Source organism: Dreissena polymorpha, chromosome 12, assembly GCF_020536995.1.
Source record: "Dreissena polymorpha isolate Duluth1 chromosome 12, UMN_Dpol_1.0, whole genome shotgun sequence".
Taxonomy (NCBI): domain Eukaryota; kingdom Metazoa; phylum Mollusca; class Bivalvia; order Myida; family Dreissenidae; genus Dreissena; species Dreissena polymorpha.
The window spans coordinates 32958518-32978687 of record NC_068366.1 but is presented as its reverse complement, the minus strand read 5'-3'; the positions used below and the strand labels follow the sequence as shown (position 1 = coordinate 32978687).

Genomic DNA, 20170 nt, shown 5'->3' with positions numbered 1-20170 from the left:
TTTTTAAACATTTGTTTAACATCTTGTAACTAGCAATGGTGCGGCAGAGGCCGACGTGTATCACCACGCAGCATTTTTGACCCAGGGGCGCCCCAGGGTTGGTAATGGGGCCATGCATAGTTGAGATTGACCGTATTGTCATAAGAGATGTTCAGTATAAATTTGAAGTAAATCAGTGTAGAAATGAAGAAGTTGAGTGAAAATCTCTGACCTGGCCCCACCCCAACCACCACAACTTTTGACCCAGGGGTCAGATCAAAATTCCATATTTCACTCTGTCGCACATTTGCTTATAGCTACCATGTATGTAAGTTTCAAGATTCTAGAGCAAATAGTGTAGCAAAAGATAGTGGCTAGGACAGATGGACGGACAGACGGAGGAGATAACCACATAATAGATTTAAAAATCTAAACGCGGACCCTAAGTTCAAGGTCACATGGGTCAAAAATTGTATGCGCATGGAAAGGTCTTGTCCAGATACACATGCGTACCAAATATGAAAGCAATATCTGAAGGGACACAGACGTCATGAGCTTTTTTTGAATCGCGGTCGCAGATTTTGAAACTTGAAATGAGACCCCAAGTCCAAAAATTTCATGCGCATGAAAAGGTGTTGTCCAGATACACATGCGTACCAAATATGAAAGCAATATCTGAACTGACACAGTAGGTATGAGCCTTTTTTGAATCCCGGTCGCAGATTTAAAACCTGAAAGCTGACCTCAAGGTCAAGGTCACAGGGGTCAAACATTTTCTGTGCATGGAAAGGTATTGTCCAGATACACATACATACCAAAAGTAAAAGCAATATCTGAAGGGACACAGTAGGTATGAGACTTTTTCGAATTGCAGATGCAGATTTGGAAACAAAAGCTGACCTCAAGTTCAAGGTCACAGGGGTCAACAATTTTATGCGCATGGAAAGGTGTTGTCCTGATACACATGCATACCAAATATGAAAGCAATATCTGAAGGGACACAGTAGTTATGAGCCTTTTTAGCTCGGCTGTTTTTGGAGAAAACCCAAGGTATTGTCATAGCCAGCTCGTCGTCTGCTGTCCGACGTCCGCGTCGTGCTAAAAACATTTTGTTTGCTTCAACCTAAAACTTTGAAACTTCATATGTAGCTGCACCTTGATGACTTCTACATGCCACACCCATTTTTGGGTCACTAGGTCAAAGGTCGTCACTGTGACCTTTAAAAAAAATAAATTATGACAAGCTTTCATTTATTCAAAACTGCACCCGCAGCCAAGCTTGGCACCTGTTATGTGGTGCTCTTGTTCAAATAGCGGTCGAAGATTTCAAAACCTGAATGCTGACTTCAAGTTCAAGGTCAAGGGATAAAACATTGTATGTGCTTTGAAAGGTGTTGTCTATATACACATGCATACCAAATATGAAAGCAATATCTGAAGGGACACAGTACTTATGAGCTTTTTTCGAATCACCGTCTCAGGAAAATCTCTGACCTTACCCCAACCCCCATTACTTTTGACCCAGGGGTCAGATCAAAATTCCAAATAGTGCTGCGTCGCACATATGCTCATAGCTACCATGTGTGTAAGTTTCAAGGTTCTAGTGCTAATAGTGTAGGAGGAGATAGTGGCCAGGACGGACAGACAGCGGAGATAACCACATAATCCCCACTTTTTCTCCGAAAAGCGTGGGAATATTTAAAACCCATTCATATATCAATTCTTTGAAAAGAACTTAATAAGTAAGACAAAACAAGAGCACCGCATAACGGGTGCCAAGCTCGGCTACGGGTGCAGTTTGGAATAAATAAAAGCTTGTCAGATTTTTTTTTTTTAAAGGTCACAGTGACCTTGACCTTTGACCTAGTGACCCCAAAATGGGTGTGGCATGTAGAACTCATCAAGGTGCATCTACATATTAAGTTTCAAAGTTGTAGATGGAAGCACTATGATTTTAGAGCCAATGTTAAAGTTTTAGCACGACGCAGACAGCGGACGTCAGACGACGAGCTGGCTATGACAATACCTCCGGTTTTCTATGAAAATGCCGAGCTAAAAATTACTTTAATCAGTGTTTGCATTTTCTGAAAAAAACATTGAGTCCTTGTATCTCAGTGCGTACAAAATTGTTGAGTATATGCAACATGCAACTAATATAAAACCAGAACAGCCTGCAAGTAACTCGCAGGCTGTTCAGGTTTTATGCTGTTTGCTGCCCATCAGTATCGTAGGCATGGAAATGAAGCCTTTAAAACTTAAATCTATTAGGAAAGGTCTTTAATTTAATTTTCTAAGAGACTACAAACGCTTCAAAGTGCATATCTAAGCAGTAAAGAGTTTAAAGACTAAGCCACTGGAAGGTCTCAAGCGCCGCCTTGTTATCTTACATGTTCCAAACGTGCTGCCAGTGTTCTCCTTGAGACGATCAACCAGCAGCTCTGCCACAACATCCATACTGCCGTTGTTTGGCGCAGGCTTCAAGCCTAGGATTGCGCACAACATGGGGTACACATCCACGCTGTTGAAGGTCATCACCTTGGAGCCTTTCTTGAAGGACGGTCCCATAGCGGCGAAGAACGGATGCATGTCGGCCACATCATTGGAATAGCCATGGTTACCAGCTATTATGAAGATAGGAGAACAAAGTAATGTATTCAAGATCAATTTCAGCTATCACGCTGCTGAATAATCTCAATTCTCAGCCATAAGAATATGTACATATTCCTCCTCAAAATCAGGATTGAGTCAGACTTAAAAACTTATTAATGCTTTTATTAACACAGAATTGAGCATGATGGTAAAAATCAACTCAAAAATTGAGAAAACAGAATACTGTCTAATTATCTTGGTGTTTTAATGGGCCTGTCACTGTATTGGCACGAGAGCATTAGCATGAGCATTTTAAAGTTATCGCAGGATCCAGAAAAGTGTGATGGACTGACAGACACACACAGCGCAAACCTTAAGTCCCCTCCGGTGAAACCGGTAGCGGACAATAACATTTAGTATGTTTTTAAGTTTGTCATTTAGTGCTTTAAATTGATAAATGTAAACATCAGAACTAAATAGTTCCAGCATAAAACAAAAATACAATTAAAGAAAGAAAACAAAGTAATCCACATCAAGACTGGAACCACTGACCCTTGGAGTAAAAATCTAGACTTTAAACCAATCCATGCTGACATAAGACCGGATGTATTTTATACTTTATGTAAGCATATTCGTAATGTAACAACATATAATGATAACAGGAGAACTTTCCAAATTATACAATTGTTTTATACAATCGTTTCGCATTTTTTTTATGTTTTTAAATCAGCAAAATATGCATGCAACGGATATTTTAGAGCATGCTAAATGTTCAGTATTACTGTTTCAAAGCAAAAAACATAAGTACATACATGTAAACAACAAAAATATGCAAATCTAATAGATGATATTTGTTGGATTTGATGGAATATCGATTTTATTTCACGAGTGATCATATAAAATATGTATTTTTTATGATAACAAGGGAATTAAAATCGATATTCCATCGAATCCAATACATTTTCTTTTTATTTTATGCTTTTTTCACCGTTAATTTACATTGTAAAAGAGATTAACTGGATAATTTCGCTGGATTTGTGAAAAAATGACGTCATTTCACATAAAACAGTGAAAAATATCGATATTTTTCACTGTTATTTTAAAACAGTGAAATATTAGTTTTATTTCACTGATACTTCTCTGTAAACCATCGGAAAGCATAAAATAAAACCTTTTTTTTTCATTTTTGTCAATTTATCAAAACGTGAAAAGGTCCTTTAAATTTCACTCTAATTGTTGTACCTACGTAATTTCATGCTACCAGCTCCTTGTAACCTTGACCTGTGTGAAAACTAAAGGTCTCTAAACTGAGTGACCTACTGACCTACTTTTCAAGACAAATAGTGCATATGTGCCCCATGTAGGTTATTAATACCCTCAATAGCGACAGGACAAACCAATAGATAAAGTGACTCCTATAAATAGTTACCTTAAAGCTTTCAGTCAGACAGATAGGTCATACAAAATTATTATCATACCTCTTACAGAATATTTGGTTTTCATTGCCCTTTGGTACCCCACCATGCCCTTTGGACCCCCACCCTGCCTTTTGGACCCCCACCATGCCCTTTGGACCCTCACCATGCCCTTTGGACCCCCACCATGCCCTTTGGACCCCCATCCTGCCTTTTGGACCCCCACCATGCCCTTTGGACCCCCACCCTGCCCTTTGGACCCCCACCATGCCCTTTGGACCCCAACCATGCCCTATGGACCCCCATCCTGCCTTTTGGACCCCCACCATTCCCTTTGGACCCCCATCCTGCCCTTTGGACCCCACCCTGCCTTGTGGACCCCCACCGTGCCCTTTGGACCCCCACCGTGCCCTTTGGACCCCTATCATGCCCTTTGGACCCCCACCCTGCCTTTTGGACCCCCACCATGCCCTTTGGACCTCCACCATGTCCTTTGGACCTCCACCATGCCCTTTGGACCTTCACCATGCCCTATGGACCCCTACCATGCCCTTTGGACCCCCACCATGCCCTTTTGACCCTCACCCTGCCTTTTGGACCCCCCCCCACCATGCACTCTGGACTCCCATCACGCCTTTTGGACCCCCACCATGCCCTTTGGACCCCCACCATGCCCTTTGGATCCCCACCATGCCCTTTGGACCCCCCACCCTGCCCTTTGGACCCCCCCACCCTGCCTTTTGGATCCCTACCATGCCCTTTGGACCCCCACCGTGCCCTTTGGACCCCCACCGTGCCCTTTGGACCCTCAACCTGCCCTTTGGAACCCCACCATCCCTTTGGATCCCCACCATGCCCTTTGGACCCCCACCATGCCCTTTGGACCCCCACAATGCCCTTTGGACCCTCACCCTGCCTTTTGGACCCCCCATCATGCCATTTGGACTCCCACCATGCCCTTTGGATCCCCACCATGCCCTTTGGACCCCAACCATGCCCTTTGGACCCCCACCCTGCGCTTTGGACCCCCACCATGCCCTTTGGATCCCAACCATGCCCTTTGGATCCCCAACATGCCCTTTGGACCCCCACCATGCCCTTTGGACACCGACCATGCCCTTTGGACCCTCACCCTGCCTTTTGGACGCCCACCATGGCCTTTGGACCTCCACCATGCCTTTTGGACCCCCACCATGCCTTTTGGACCCCCATCATGCCCTTTGGACCCTCAACCTGCCTTTGGACCCCAACCATGCCCTTTGGACCTCCACCATGCCCTTTGGACCCCCACCATGCCTTTTGGACCCCCATCATGCTCTTTGGACCCTCACCCTGCCTTTTGGACCCCCACCATGTCCTTTGGACCTCCAACATGCCCTTTGGACCCCCACCATGCCCTTTTGTCCTCCACCCTGCCCTTTGGACCCCCACCATTCCCTTTGGACCTCCAACATGCCCTTTGGACCCCACCATGCCCTTTGGTTCTCCATCCTGCCCTTTGGACCCCCACCATGCCCTTTGGACCCCTACCATGCCCTTTGGACTCCCATCATGCCCTTTGGACCCCCACCATGCCCTTTGGACCACCACCTTGCCCTTTGGACCTCCACCCTGCCTTTTGGATCCCTACCATGCCCTTTGGACCCCAACCATGCCCTTTGAACCCCAACCATACATTTTGGACCCCCACCATGCCCTTTGGACCCCAACCATGCCTTTTGGACCCACACCATGCCATTTTTTTATATCACAATATTATAAAGAACATTTTATCAGAATTTCAATAAGTTTTACAGTTTTTACAGTGAAACTAGTTTTATTAATTAGTCATTATGACCGCGCCAGCTAAAGTGCCCTTTTGACAATAAAAAACCCTGCCCTTTTCAAATCCTGGAGCACTGGAATCAATAGGCAGACTTAATCTGAAACAGCGCATGCATGTGCATCAATCCGGTGTGATAATGACATGTCTCATACTTATATTTTTTCACCTTACCGATATATGTATTGTTGTCAGAGCACCAGTAATGTTCTTCTGGAATAACAACTATGGGTGGAGTGCGACGGTTGTTCTTGAAATGGAACTCCGTTGGAATGTTGGCTTTTCTGTACACCTTTGCATGCTGTATTGAACTTAAATTGTGGAATATTGCATCTTCAAATTCTGAAATAAATATGAAAATGTAAACTTCTTGCACACATTTATATTCTTTTGCTCGTGTAAAAACAAAATAATGAGGTAAAAGCCAATATCCAAATATTTTGGAACTGCATTTTCTACTAAAATATTTTATTTATCATTAAATTGTGTAAAATGTATGACTATAGATATCCAGTGCTAACCATTTGAACTAAACTAAGAAGACAACAATCACTGGTTGTGATATAAAATCACCATTCATAACTATATATTATTGTGTATAGATTTTGAAAAAAGAACTTAAGTGGAAAAATCTTTAAAGCAAACTATCATTTACAAAAGAAGTCAATGCAGTTACCAGGTGATGTTGGAAAAATACCAGCCGTAGGACTTGTGTCTGTAACAAAATACGTCCCAGGAGTAAGATACTTTGTCAAGTCTATTTTATAAGAATCGTCTTTAGGAATGCTAGCCATGCCATGATCACTTGTTAAAATAATGTCAGTTTTTTTTAGCAAATCTTCATCTATAAGGAGATCAAAAAGATAACCTAAGGCCTCATCAAGAACGAGTAGTTCATGTATTAGTTCATCCGAATCTGGTCCAAATGTATGTCCTATTATATCAGGGTTATCAATATAAACCAGAACAAGATTTGTTGGATTTTCATGATCGGTGAACCACTTCACAGCAGTTTTAAATCTTTCCTTGTAAGGAAAATCTTCAGCAGTTTTCCAGGGTATATGTTGATAAGGTCGAAACCCTTCCAAAACTGCCCCACTAGACGGCCAACAGACACAACCCGACCTATAATCTGTTCGTTGACGTTGATTTGTAACCCAGATGGGTTCTCCAGTGTACCAACGGGATTCGCTTTGTATCGTGGTATTCATACCATAGTATGTTGCATTAAAAACGGGATCATACATGACGTTCCCAACAATACCATGGGTTTCCTCATATAGGCCAGTCACCATCGTAAAATGATTTGGCAAGGTTTTTGTGATAAATACATTCTTCGTTCCATTTACTGCCCAGCCCCCATCAGCAATCATTCTGTGGATATTTGTGAGATTATTTGCTTTCTTGTAATAGTCCCATCTGAAGCCATCAAATGAAATGAGAAGAACATTGTGAACTGCATCAGCTTCACAGCTTGAAGTCATTGTTAAAAAGAGTACACAGCTAATAAGTAGTGAAATGTCACACATTCTTTGTGGCTTTATTGTATGAGGGATTGACCAATGATAAACATATGTCACCTGTCAATAACACGCGCAAGGGGAGTTAGACAGTATAGATAGATAGATATATAGATGTATATTTATGTAATGTATATTGGTATTCACTGTTATTTTACATCCTCTTTGTTGGTCATACGGTCCTGTCTTGACATTTTTTTTTTGATGAACAGTGATGTAAGCAAAAAACTTTATTGATATTTGTTTATTTACAATACTATATAGAAGTAACAGTTGAATTGTAGTGCTTCTTTTAAAATACACAAAACTTTATTGTTTTAATATAATTCATGATATTTATTGATAGGTTAATATTTCACTAAGTATTTATAATTGTTTGTTGATGCAAGCGTGTACGACTACGAGCTGCACAAGTTGCTGTGCTCTTACATAAGACATCTACCCAATTTAATTCTTCGATTGTAAGATTTTCTTTAAATGTTTTAAAAGAAATGATGAAAAAATATTATTTTCGTATAAAAGCTGTAACAGCTGTCTGTTTTGACAATTGTGTTGTCTCTTTAACGAGATATACATTTCGGATGATCATATCCGGATATATTGTAACAAGTTATGTCCCGTTTGTCTGTCTCAGAGATTTCAATAGTTTTTTTTAAAACAAGGTGTCTAACAGAGGCGTCGGAGCTGGGGCGGCAGGGGCGGTGGCCACCGACCGCCCCAATATTTTTGGCAAAGATGAAATTTCGGCAAAGACCTTTTTTCATTTTTTTTTTCATTTCAATACCCGTATATATGAAAATATTTTTACCACGAAGCAAGAAAATCATGCTCTCGCGGTTATGACACGTGTATTGTTGATTGTCATCACCCGCCTGGGGTAATGTTATGTGTCAATTATGTTGTTAATTGATCGGTCTCTTTTATAACGATAATCCCTTTATTCTTGAGTAATTAAATCGGGATTCTTTAATTGTCGGTATGATTTAAGCCTTTGCTTCTTTTTATTAATATAAGGGAAAGTATGACATGAAACAAATGTGCCAATATCCAAAAGTCCTTAATTATCACAAAATTAAAGATACCTCAAGATACCTGAATTAATTGTAATAACTCAAAGTAAATCGATAATTCTGAAAAACTTAATTTTTTTTTTTTACCACTTTTTTGTGTCATTTCAATATGTCTACTCCAAACCAACCAACAAATTTCAAATTTCCAAAATGGAATTTCGGAAAAAAAAATCCTGTAGAACGTTCTTTTAACCCACATTATCCCTATTGCTGTGTCGCCTGCTACAAATTACAAACTGCGACATATAGAGATCACTTCTCCATCGTCTGTCTGTCACAACTTTTGTCATTCAGAATATGCCTGCAATAGATATGTATAAGGTTAGGTATCAGGCATAAAAACGCACCAGAATGTGTCATTTGATGCTAAAATTTGAAAAAAATCCGGACCCCCACAAACAGGAGGGCGATACCCCCTCCCATACCCACCCCCTCCACCGCCCCAATATCAATTTGCTTCCGACGCCCACTGGTCAAATAACCCTTTGCTTGAAATTTTCAGGGGTCTAATGAACTTTTTAGGGGTCAAAATTATACCGAAATATAAATATGTTGTTTATAGATATTAGTTGATTGCTCTACAAATATTGCTTTGTATAACTTTAAATATATCTTGCTTAACTAAAAACTAACTTTTTAAGCCCCAGGTAGGTTGGCATATAGCAGTTGAACTGTCCGTCAGTCCGTCAGTCTGTCCGTTCGTCCGAAAACTTTAACATTGCCCATAACTTTTGCAATATTGAAGATAGCAACTTGATATTTGGCATTTACCATGTATGTGTATCTCATGGAGCTGCACATTTTGAGTTGTGAAAAGTCAAGGTCATCCTTCATGGTCAAAGGTCAAATATATGGCTTCATAGCGGCGCAGTAGGGGCATTGTGTTTCTGACAAACACATCTCTTGTTGTATAATAAAACAAACATTTTATGTTAGTTTCATGGTAACATTTGCACCAAAATGATGCAATGTTAATACATTTTTGTAATTTGGAGGAGTCAAAAGTGACAAAATTGCAAAATGCTTGAATCAAAAAGCAGGATTCAGCTTCAATTGAAATCCCTGTGTCTGTATTTGTCTACTTGTCAACTTTAAGAGCTAGCATCTCACAGAACAGAGGTGCGAGCTACCAATTAGGTAATAACAGCTCTACATGTTTTGAACAACCAGAATTATTATAGTATCTGCCTAAATGTTACAATTTAAATAAACAGGCAGAGTGTACAAGCAGTAAGAAAATCGTTTTTTTGACAGCATAAAAGGATCATATTTGACCATGACCTAACCTTTAAGTTACCTTTTGCTGATTGCTGATTCTATAAATTGTATACATACACGTATTATTAATTTGAAATTCTTTTTGACATAGAAGAATTGAAGGACTCAGAATGCATGACTTGTGCTCACTACTACCCACACTCACTTTTATACACCAAAATGCTTTGGCTTTTTAAAACTGAATTGTCAGTTTAAACATTTAAATAAAACAGAATGTCATGTTAAAATAAAATTTTGAAATATTCTCGTCATGATAAGTTTGGTAGAATTAAGTGGAATTTGCATGCACTCTGACATACATGTAGTGCTCGAACGGTGTTGGGATAGTATAATAATTAATATAGTATAATAATTAATATATTGTGTTTTGACTGAAAATGCCCCAAACCAAAATAAAGTAATAATAATAGTTACCATTTGGTTTTGATTTTGGGGATTATGGGTCAAAACACACTGTATAATTATATTATACCAACATCCTTTCAGCCTCCTGTGTTCTCTGATATATTTTTTTTGTTCAAAATATGGAAATTTTAAGGCTCTATTAGAGATTTGAGTCTTTTTCCTGTGTAGAACCACTAGCAAAACACTCCCTGGTTTTTTACCATTTGTTTCAGACTCGTCATGGACCCTGACAGTATTTTCTGGGCAATATTTGTCTTCATGTGGTTGGTGTACCAGTGGGAGACGTACCTTTCATATAGACAAGTGAGTTTGATATGACCTGTGTTATGTGAAAATAGGCCTTATGGCATATTGAAACAGTGTAGCTCAAGGCATGTATACTCTGATGAGAAGTTATAATTTTTGCTAATGAGACCAGGAAAGGCTGTGTCACTTTGTATCAGACAGGGTAACTCATGACTAGAATGCGCAAATAATCATGGAATCAGTACTTCCGTAAAATATAATTTTTTGCCAGCCAGGAGGTCCTATGATCATGCGGCCTATTGGCTTTGCTGGCCCGGACTGATCATTTCCGGCACAAAAAAGAAAATTGCTCTATGACTATAAAAATTGTGATTATATGTACATGTATTAAATAAATGATGTTTGTACTTTGGCAAGAACAATAATCATGATGGAATGACACACATTTTAGCCTTATGCAGCTCATATGTTAAAAACCAGATCTTTAAGCAATATTATAGTCACAGATATAATTTTTAAAGTTTGAGAATGAGGTGCATGCAAGGAGATAGGTAACAAAAATTGCATTTGCTTTTTATTGTATGAAGCCATATCTAATTCAAACCTAACTTGTTATCTATGACTTTATTTGAATAAATGATTTAATTTACATTCTGCTTGAATTCTACATTGATGTGATCCTTTTTATAATCATGATTTCTAGTATAATAATATATTTTCTATTATTTACAGAGAGAGTTGTACAGAACAGTAACCAAAATTCCGGAGAATATTTCAAGTATAATGGACCAAGAAACTTACGAAAAGGCACGTCTGTACAACTTAGACAAGAGCACGTTTGGATTTTATGTCGGTGTCTGGGGAGAAATAGAACACTTGGTAATTGCCTTCATTTTGTGCCCAATTCCAACTTGTCAACCAAGGAGTTGATCACTTAAGCCAAGTCTTGCAAAAAATGGGTATTATTTAGGGATGCAAGAGGTTACAAAAAAGATTAACCTGTTAACCGTTTGTTGTAACCGGTTATTAACCAGTTAACCGAAAAACCTTTAGTAGAAAAAAATGTTTAAGTATATGTTATACTTATCATACCGCTCGTACATGTATCGAAAAGAAAGTAATCGCTTGCGTTGATAGCATATTATTTACTTAATAGCAATTTATTATAATATGTATTTTAATAATTTTGTAAATATATGCTTGATTGTGTATTTATTTTTCCTGCGTTAAAGCATTTAAGTTAAAAGTAAAAAGAACTACACAATGTTCTCATTTACGTGTCATTAATATACTTTTGGTTGGGCCGCTTATATTACGTTCGGATCGTATCGCTCACAATATTGTGCTTTGTTCATTGCCTGGTACCCTGCCTCTTTCACTGCGGAAAAGAGGGTCAGGTAAACTTTAAACATGGCGGCGGCCTGTGGATTATTAAATGTGAGCAAATTTCTAAAAATAAACGATCATGTTCGGATACTTGTTTTAATAAATCAAGAATAAACCAATGTATACGTTATCTGTATTTATTTTGAATGTTTCATCAAATTTGATAGAGAAATCACGCTTTGAGTAATGACCATAAATTCGGACGTTCACGTTTACGTTGCGATTTCGGATATTTTCTAAATGCTGACTTCTGTTGTTTTATGTCACACACTGGATACTGGTTAATTACTTGTGCTGCTTTATGCTTTTTTTTATATTACCATTTTTAATCATGTTTATCGCAAAATCATCCATTTATATTAACATTTCATCCAAAATAAATCTTTAATTATGATACTTTTATTAAAAATATTCTCTAGGAGATTGTTGTACTGATTTGCAGTGATAGAAAATGTCAGTTGCATATAAAAACAAATGCATTGTTTGTGCTCATGAAATGATTGACGTTACAGGGGCGGATCCAGGATTTTTAAAATTTGAATCCTGCACACTTTTGGTACCCGATTAATTATTCAAATATTAGTTGAACTAATCTGACAAATATAGTTTGTTTTTATATTTTGACATTTCAAACTGTATTGGGATAGTGGCTTATGTCAGAATCTTAAAGCATTCATCCCAGCGAAGGCAAGTTTATTGAAATAAACATGATCTTAACATTGCTCGGTTAATGTATTATAAAACAACGAGGTGAGCAAGATTTATCTACACTGGTTTTTGCTGAGTCAACTTATAATTGTCGAGGAATTATGGGGGCATATGCAACTTCAGCCCCCTCAGGATCTGCCCTTGATATAATGTTTATTCACTTTGAGTATGTCCAAAATCTAGCCACAATGAGTTGGATGGAATCCAACGATACCCCTGCCTATGAGCAGATAATACTCCATGTTTTTTAAATATTTATGTGGACCTGATTATGTTGCTTTCCAAAATAATAAAGAACATGGAGGGGGACTAGAAACCCTGGACATGTTTTGGAAAAAATTTTTTTTATCAAGTACTGTTAAATCATTAATTAATGTTTGTTGTGGTATAATGAGCCGCATTAAGCTAGATTGAACTAAAGCCTTTGAGACCAGTTATTTCAAATGGTTTGGTTCAGGTAGCATTCTTATATCAAATAAGTAGGGTATATGTCGGCTATCAGGTCTACTTATTTTATTTTCATATTAAAATATATTTATAATAGACATCCTTCTTTAAGTTTTTACAATTTACATTTTGTTTCCATGATAGGATGCACTTTTTGATTAATAAGACATCATTCTTTCATTAGATTTATTATTTTGCTATTCACCTAAAATTTATTTTCAATTTTTTTTTTTATAAAAACATAGGACAGGCTCATTAAGTAGGTCAGGCTACCCAAACCATACCATTTATTTTTAGGCATAAAAATGGCTGTTTATTTTTATTTTTCAAGACCCAAAATATTCGCAGTGAAAGGGGAGGGAGCCCAGACTACTTTGTTCATTGTGTTTTAATTTCTTATTCTAAAATTAACTTAATATAAAAATGTTTTGAAATAATTGCTCAGCTAATGCAATACTATATCACAGTTGAAACAAATCAGCAAACATACATGTATATGCAGAACATGCACAAAACAACAGTGTTCATTTGGTCAAGAAAATGACTTCGTCCAGTAGCTTGTGGCTGATTCGGTTGCGAGAATTGGTAACAAGTTTTCGAGAACACTCGCTCCGATAATTTTATTTTCTAAAAATAACTTTTTATTGATAATCATAAATTAAATGAGTTTTAAAAATGGCTTTTTCAGATAAAACTTGCCTCAACGTTAGTAGTTGCATCAGTAGTGACGTAAATTACTGATAATAATATTAATTTCTGATAAAACAAATGCGACGTCAACTCAACAAGTTTTTAACTACAAATGCATTTCTTGTTTAAATTGTTACTCATAAACATTTTTTTTCGAGCAATCAGTGTTGGATATTTGTTAACAACATATCGATATGAGTCGTCCAATGTTTTAACTGATTTTTATCGCTAGTTAGATAAACGTGTCAATAACGTCTTCGCTAATTTCCCACACGCCCCGTTGAATTTTCGCGAGTAAAAAACAAACAATAGCGCCAATTATCAAAACTTCTCCCTGTTGTAACCACAAAGGTACTGATTTATTGCTTTATTACTTTGTTTGTTGACAGGTTATTTATTACCGTCAATGGTGCGGCATGTTGTTCTAACTAGTCGTCAGCGCAAGTGGGCAGTAAGTCGCACGCAAAACGTGAAATCGTACACATCATTCAATAAAAATTCACATTCATGTTTTTTTTTCAGGTTAACCTTTTCCAGAAAATGTAACCGGTTAATTGGTCATTCCGGTAGGTTAACCGGTTAACCTCTTGCATCCCTAGTATTATTGGATATGTAGCCAGTGTAACTCCAAGCAGCCTGGCCATTTATGGTCCGGAGCTACCCTCTACACTTTAACGTCATGTAAAGTTATGTGCTATACTCATCAATGTGTAGGATGCACAGACATATATCTTGAACTAAATGTTTGTGCACAACCAGGTTATTCAACCATTGGACTTATACATGTTCTTGTCAATTTGTCTGCAGAACTATTTAGATGTATTAATATCATGTTTTAATAACTTCATGTCCTAACAACAAATTACTTTAGAACCGCATATAATGAAAACATCTATATTGAATCAACGTAGTTGAACTGAACATGCCTGTGCAATTGCATTTACGGGTAGTTTGATATTTGATATTGTTATTAATATGTTTGCAGTTAATTTTAATCTATGGAGGTATTCCGTTCCTATGGAGGGTCTCGGGTTAGGTCATGGAGAAATATGGCTTTGATTCCACCTATGAGGTAAGTGCCTGGTACAGAAATATTTTATATAGGTACTTGCTCATAGGTTTAGGCATGTTTTGTAGTGTGCTGTTCAATGTCTTACTTGACAGATTTTAGCATATGAAGTGGATGATGTAATGACCAGAAAAAAGAGATAAGAAAAAAGTTTCCCCTATGGGGTTAAATACATATGTGTAAAGTGTCGTCCCAGATTAGCCTGTGTAGTCTGCACAGGCTAATCAGGGACGACACTTTCCACTTTTGTGATATTTTTCGTTTAAAGAAAGTCTCTTGTTAGCAATAATTAAGTTAAGGCGGAAAGTGTTGTCCCTGATAAGCCTGTGTGGATTGCACAGGCTAATCTGGGACAACATTTAATGCACATGCATGAAACCCCCTTTTCACAGAGTGCGTCTCTCATGTAAACTAGAGAAGGACCAAGGTATGACTCTACTATTGTTAAATGTTCTCTGACAAATTTAAGTTTTTCATAAAGTATAAGGTCTTAGCTCCAACTTCTATGATAAGGTAATTTCTGTAATTCTGTTTACCTTTGCAAACAATGTTTGAGAGGTAATATATGGGAGTAAATCTGTCAGTTGGTCTTTAAGTTAGCATTAAATGTTTTTAGTTTGTGAAGCAGTGAGTGTAGCAATAAGTTCTTCCATTTTTCTCTATCAATTAAATTGAACATTCAATTATGTCATCACCATAACGTGTAGATTTAATTGACCCAATCATCCATACATTCTTTAGTTATTTTCCCGTGAACATAGCTAACAAAGCATGACAAAGCATGCAGGGATGTCACGTTTGTTACAAAGCATGAGTTTAATTTCCTTTCAAGGTTCACATGGTCTTTAAATTGCTTATAAATAATATTTATTTAATATGAGCTTAGTATTCAGTTTTAACTTTTTCGTATGATCTTTGGTATGACAGGGCTCTAGATGGCTGCTCTACTAATGGCATTTCTTGTACATATTATTACAGATCTCACAGTCGGTTGTATTTCTCATCATGACTGTCACATTCTCCACCATCAACAGCTGCACAGGGTTGCCACCAACCTGATAAAATAAAATTCCCTGACTTTTCAATGACTTTTCCCTGACCAAATCTTGGTTTTCACTGACTAATTTCGCGACATATTCGTCCTCCTCCTCCCCATACAGCCGACCAAATCCACCCTTTTAATGTTTATTTTATTCTTTAACATAAAATATTTAACAAATAACAAAGCAGTACTACTTGTACACTAATCTATGCATGATGCAAGGCTATATAGTAAATACCGCAAAACCAAAGATAAACAAGTTATGCATGTACAACCACCACATAATATGAGAGCAAACTTGTCTTTGTGCTTTTTGCCTTTGGCATGACTACTAAGACTAAGAGCTTGTTTTCCCATGTTTCCTAGCGTAAAGGAACCACCACTACATATAAGACAGCCTGATTTGTTTTCAGTTTTAGAGTTTTTGCCAACCCATGATAAAAACTCAGGGTCTTTGAGCCAACAATCATTAAATAATGTCTGTATACTCATGCTGGTTATATGTCTATCTATGTGTACATTATATTAAATCTGAAATTAGAAGAGATAATCAATTTGTGATCTGTGATATATGGTAGGTTAATACATGAAAATCATAATAACTGAAATAAATAAGCAAAGTTAGTATAGCTCTTTCATGCTGTCATCTTTAATGATCCTGCAAAGCATAAAATATAGAGTTAACCAGCTCTGGTGGCAAGGGTTGCAAAGCTTTTCAGCCTTCAAGGATACAACAATTAATCAAAGATAAAAAAAATAGATAAATTTACATGTATGAACATGCATTACACATGTTAATGTTTTATGTACATAGAAATAGTCAAAACATTTGAAATAAAAAATATACTGTTGAATCTGCTGAAACAAATAATACCTGAAGACTGCCATAGCCACTAAATAACTTATGCATCGACCCAAAATTTTATTTTTCCCTGTCTTTTCACTGACTTTTCTAAAATTTCATTTTTCACTGACCATTATTTAAAATTCCCTGACTTTTCACTGACCTTGAAAACAAATCAAATTTTGACTTCAAGTTAAGTGGCAACCCTGCAGCATGCCTTTCACTGTGTACAGCACCTTTGTCATCGAGGAGAGGCACGGCTTCAACAAGCAGGTATAATACAGCGGAAAGTTACACACAAACTGCACGCGCTAAAAATTTCGCTTTGCCATGTTTATGCTCCCTTCGAAGAAGATGGGGTATATTGTTTTGCACATGTTGGTCGGTCCGTCGGTAAGTCGGTCGGTCCATCCACCAGATGGTTTCCGGATGATAACTCAAGGACGCTTAGACCTAGGATCATGAAACTTCAAAGGTACATTGATCATGACTGGCAGATGAACCCTATTGATTTTCAGGTCACTAGGTCAAAGGTCAAGGTCACAGTGACTCGAAATAGTAAAATGGTTTAAGGATAATAACTCAAGAATGCTTACGCCTAGGATCATAAAACTGCATAGGTACATTGATCATGACCGGCAGATGACCCCTATTGATTTTCAGGTCACTAGGTCAAAGGTCAAAGGTCAAGGTCACAGTGACTAGAAATAGAAAAATAGTTTCCGGATGATAACTCAAGAATGCTTATGCCTAGGATCAGGAAACTTCATAGGAACATTGATCATGACTGGCAGATGACCCCTATTGATTGTCAGGTCACTAGTCAAAGGTCAGGGTCACAGTGACTCGAAACAGTAAAATGGTTTCCGGATGATAACTCAAGAATGATTACGCCAAGGATCATGAAACTTCATAGGTTCATTGATAATGACTGGCAGATGACCACTATTGATTTTCAGGTCACTAGGTCAAGGTCACAGTGAGTCGAAATAGTAAAATGGTTTCCGGTTGATAACTCAAGAATGCTTACGGCTAGAATCATGAAACTTCATAGGTACATTGATCATGACTGGCAGGTGACCCCTATTATTTTTCAGGTCACTAGGTCAAAGGTCAAGTTCACGGTGACTTGAAACAGTAAAATAGTTTCCTGATGATAACTCAAGAATAATTAGGCCTAGGATCATGAAACTTCATAGGTACATTGATCATGACTGGCAGATGACCCCTATTGATTTTCAGGTCACTTGGTCAAAGGTCAAGGTCACAGTGACACAAAGCGTATTCACACAATGGCTGCAACTACAACTGACAGCCCATATGGGGGGCATGCATGTTTTACAAACAGCCCTTGTTACCATATAGCTTTTGAAAAAATTTTTTTTTACTATTTTAATTTTTACTCTGGGAAGATTTTAGTCAAATAGCAAATTATGTTGTGATTTGTTTGACTTGTAACAATGAGTGCTGCATTGACAAATAAAGCTTATGCCAGTGTCCATTATAAGCATTCTTTGACTATTGCTTTTTTCATTTAAGATATACTTTTATTTTTTCATGTATAATTGGTTATAGTACAACAAAATATAGTGCATGATACATGGATAATTTCTTAGATTTTCTTTTATCATTAGGGGATAAAAATTGATAATCTACTTAAACCAACATATTTTGCATAAATATTTATAATATATAAAGGGTTAAGCTGTAAAATATCACATAAAAAATAATATCATGGCATCAAAATAATCCGGTCATTGAACAAATGTTGAGTGAATTATGATTTATTAACGGTTTTATTCACTGTATAAATTGGGGATTCGTGATAAAAGTTGTAATAGTGTAAAAATAAAAATTATTAAAGGATTTTCACTGTTATTTTTCATTGTTTGAAACAGCCAATATGTAATTTCGAATCAAGCATAATTCCCTGTTTACCACTGGAAAGCATAAAATAAAAATATGTTTAGGCATATTTTATGTATAACTTTGACAGTTTGTAACTTAACTTGGCTGTTTAAAGTTTAATGCTTTTTTTGTAAATTCAGACTCCAGGACTTTTTTGTGAAAGACCAGATAAAGAAGTTCTTCGTTTCGCTGGCCATCGGGATGCCGATTGTGGCCCTGCTCATTTACATCATTCAGATTGGGGGAGACTACTTCTTCGTCTACGTATGGGTCTTCCTCCCAAATGTCCATTTCTAGAAACTATCTTCAATGTCCAAAATATTAATTAATTACCAGTGACGAAGATTCTTTAAGCAGTAAACATTTCGTTTTCGGGATGCTGATAAGCCCTGTGCAGCATGTTTTATACACCCTCAGGCTAGAAGGACATTGCCCAATAGTCAACATCCAATAATATACTTCAATACATCTTTTCTGGTCTTATCTCAATTTTAATTGGCTTTTGCATAGTCTAAGAGGAGTGTTGAGATTTTGATTGACAGATAAGGATCTAAGACAAGGCATTTCAGCCCCTCCCTCTGTGACTCCTCAGCTTAGACAAAGGAAACATGACAATAACTAAAATTCATGTATAAAAATAAGAGTCAAAATAATACAAAACAACAAATAGCATATTCTTGTTCCTCCAACAAAATGGTTCATTTTGAGTATTAACATGACATATATTGGTTATCAGATGACAGACTTGTGTCATTAATTAGTTACTGGATGTGAGACATTAAACATCATCTAAACACTACTCAGACAGAAATGAATTACAAACAAAGTATATACACATGTAAATGCAAAATAATGACACCCTATAGTGAAAAAGATGCATGAAAATGATCAGCGTTATGTCTTCTTTATGGATGGTCATTATCTACTGCGCTAAATATGTACAGGTAAGCCAGTGCATTTTACTGGAGTCAAGGTTGCCATGGAAACAGTTTCATAGCACAGTAGTCTGCTGAGGTTATTGATTTTCCCAATCCAATTGATCTTAGAAGATGTTCAATCAATACACCAAAACAAAGTAGGTTAACTTGGCTTATCAGTAAAGATCAAAGATAAGGCTCTACAGCGCATTAGTACATGTACAGTTATTGTATGACATAGAAACAATAGGTTTATTAAGTTGCATGCAAACTACTGTCTTTATGTACACCACATTTAATGAAGGAAGTCCCAGGTTTATACAATGGAGTTAACTATTAGAAAGTATGTACAGGTTATCTTTCTTTAACATTATGGCTTATAAGAACTAGACTGTTCACATGTTTTCACTATATACATATAGAGAAAACTGCCCCACCCCTGGCGGCCATGTTTTTCCACCAATCGTGACCATTTTCGAAATCGTCCAAGATATCTACAAGATAAGTATTGATACAAAGCATCAAAGGGTGTCGGGAATTTCAGTGTAAAAGGCACTCTATGAAGTTACATGGAACGATTTTTTTTCTACTGTAAATATTAATATATTGGCCGATTATTTTAAACAAAATAGAAAAAGATACTGGTATAACCATTATCTATGATTTTGTGTTATAACCCCCAAATAACCATTATCTATGATGTTGTGTTATAACTCCCAAATAACCATTATCTATGATTTTGTGTTGTAACCCCCAAATATTTCATGGTTCATTTTATTAGCTCATCTTTTTTTTTTATAAATGAGCTGTTGTCATCACCTTGGCGTCGGCGTCT

General features: G+C 37.1%; 2 protein-coding genes and 1 long non-coding RNA gene across 15 annotated transcripts in view; 2 read left to right on the top strand and 1 right to left on the bottom strand.

Moving 5' to 3' along the window:
• LOC127854288 (CAAX prenyl protease 1 homolog) overlaps window positions 1-20170 on the top strand; it is a 106736-nt gene that overhangs the window by 21044 nt on the left and 65522 nt on the right. The window lies entirely within an intron of this gene.
• LOC127854287 (bis(5'-adenosyl)-triphosphatase enpp4-like) overlaps window positions 1-20170 on the bottom strand; it is an 87998-nt gene that overhangs the window by 39348 nt on the left and 28480 nt on the right. For 2 of the 11 annotated variants that reach the window (XR_008037014.1, XM_052389354.1), the window contains exon 3: window positions 2367-2600. Coding sequence is in view for 8 of the 11 variants with exons in the window: in XM_052389354.1 (XP_052245314.1) it covers window positions 2367-2600 (234 nt within the window). In the remaining 3 variants the exon portion in view is untranslated. Of the gene's footprint in view, window positions 1-2366; window positions 2601-5979; window positions 6148-6481; window positions 7549-20170 lie in introns of those variants that run through there. The other 9 variants (XR_008037013.1, XM_052389352.1, XM_052389361.1 and 6 more) reach the window with 8 other exon arrangements.
• Window positions 7725-19083, top strand: LOC127854290 (uncharacterized). 2 transcript variants are annotated; one of them, XR_008037016.1, is made up of 6 exons: window positions 7725-7786; window positions 10291-10381; window positions 11057-11203; window positions 14541-14627; window positions 15603-16783; window positions 18559-19083. It is a non-coding gene; the product is annotated as an uncharacterized LOC127854290 (long non-coding RNA). The 2 variants fall into 2 exon arrangements; XR_008037015.1 differs by lacking the exons at window positions 14541-14627; window positions 15603-16783; window positions 18559-19083 and having other exon boundaries at window positions 11057-11840.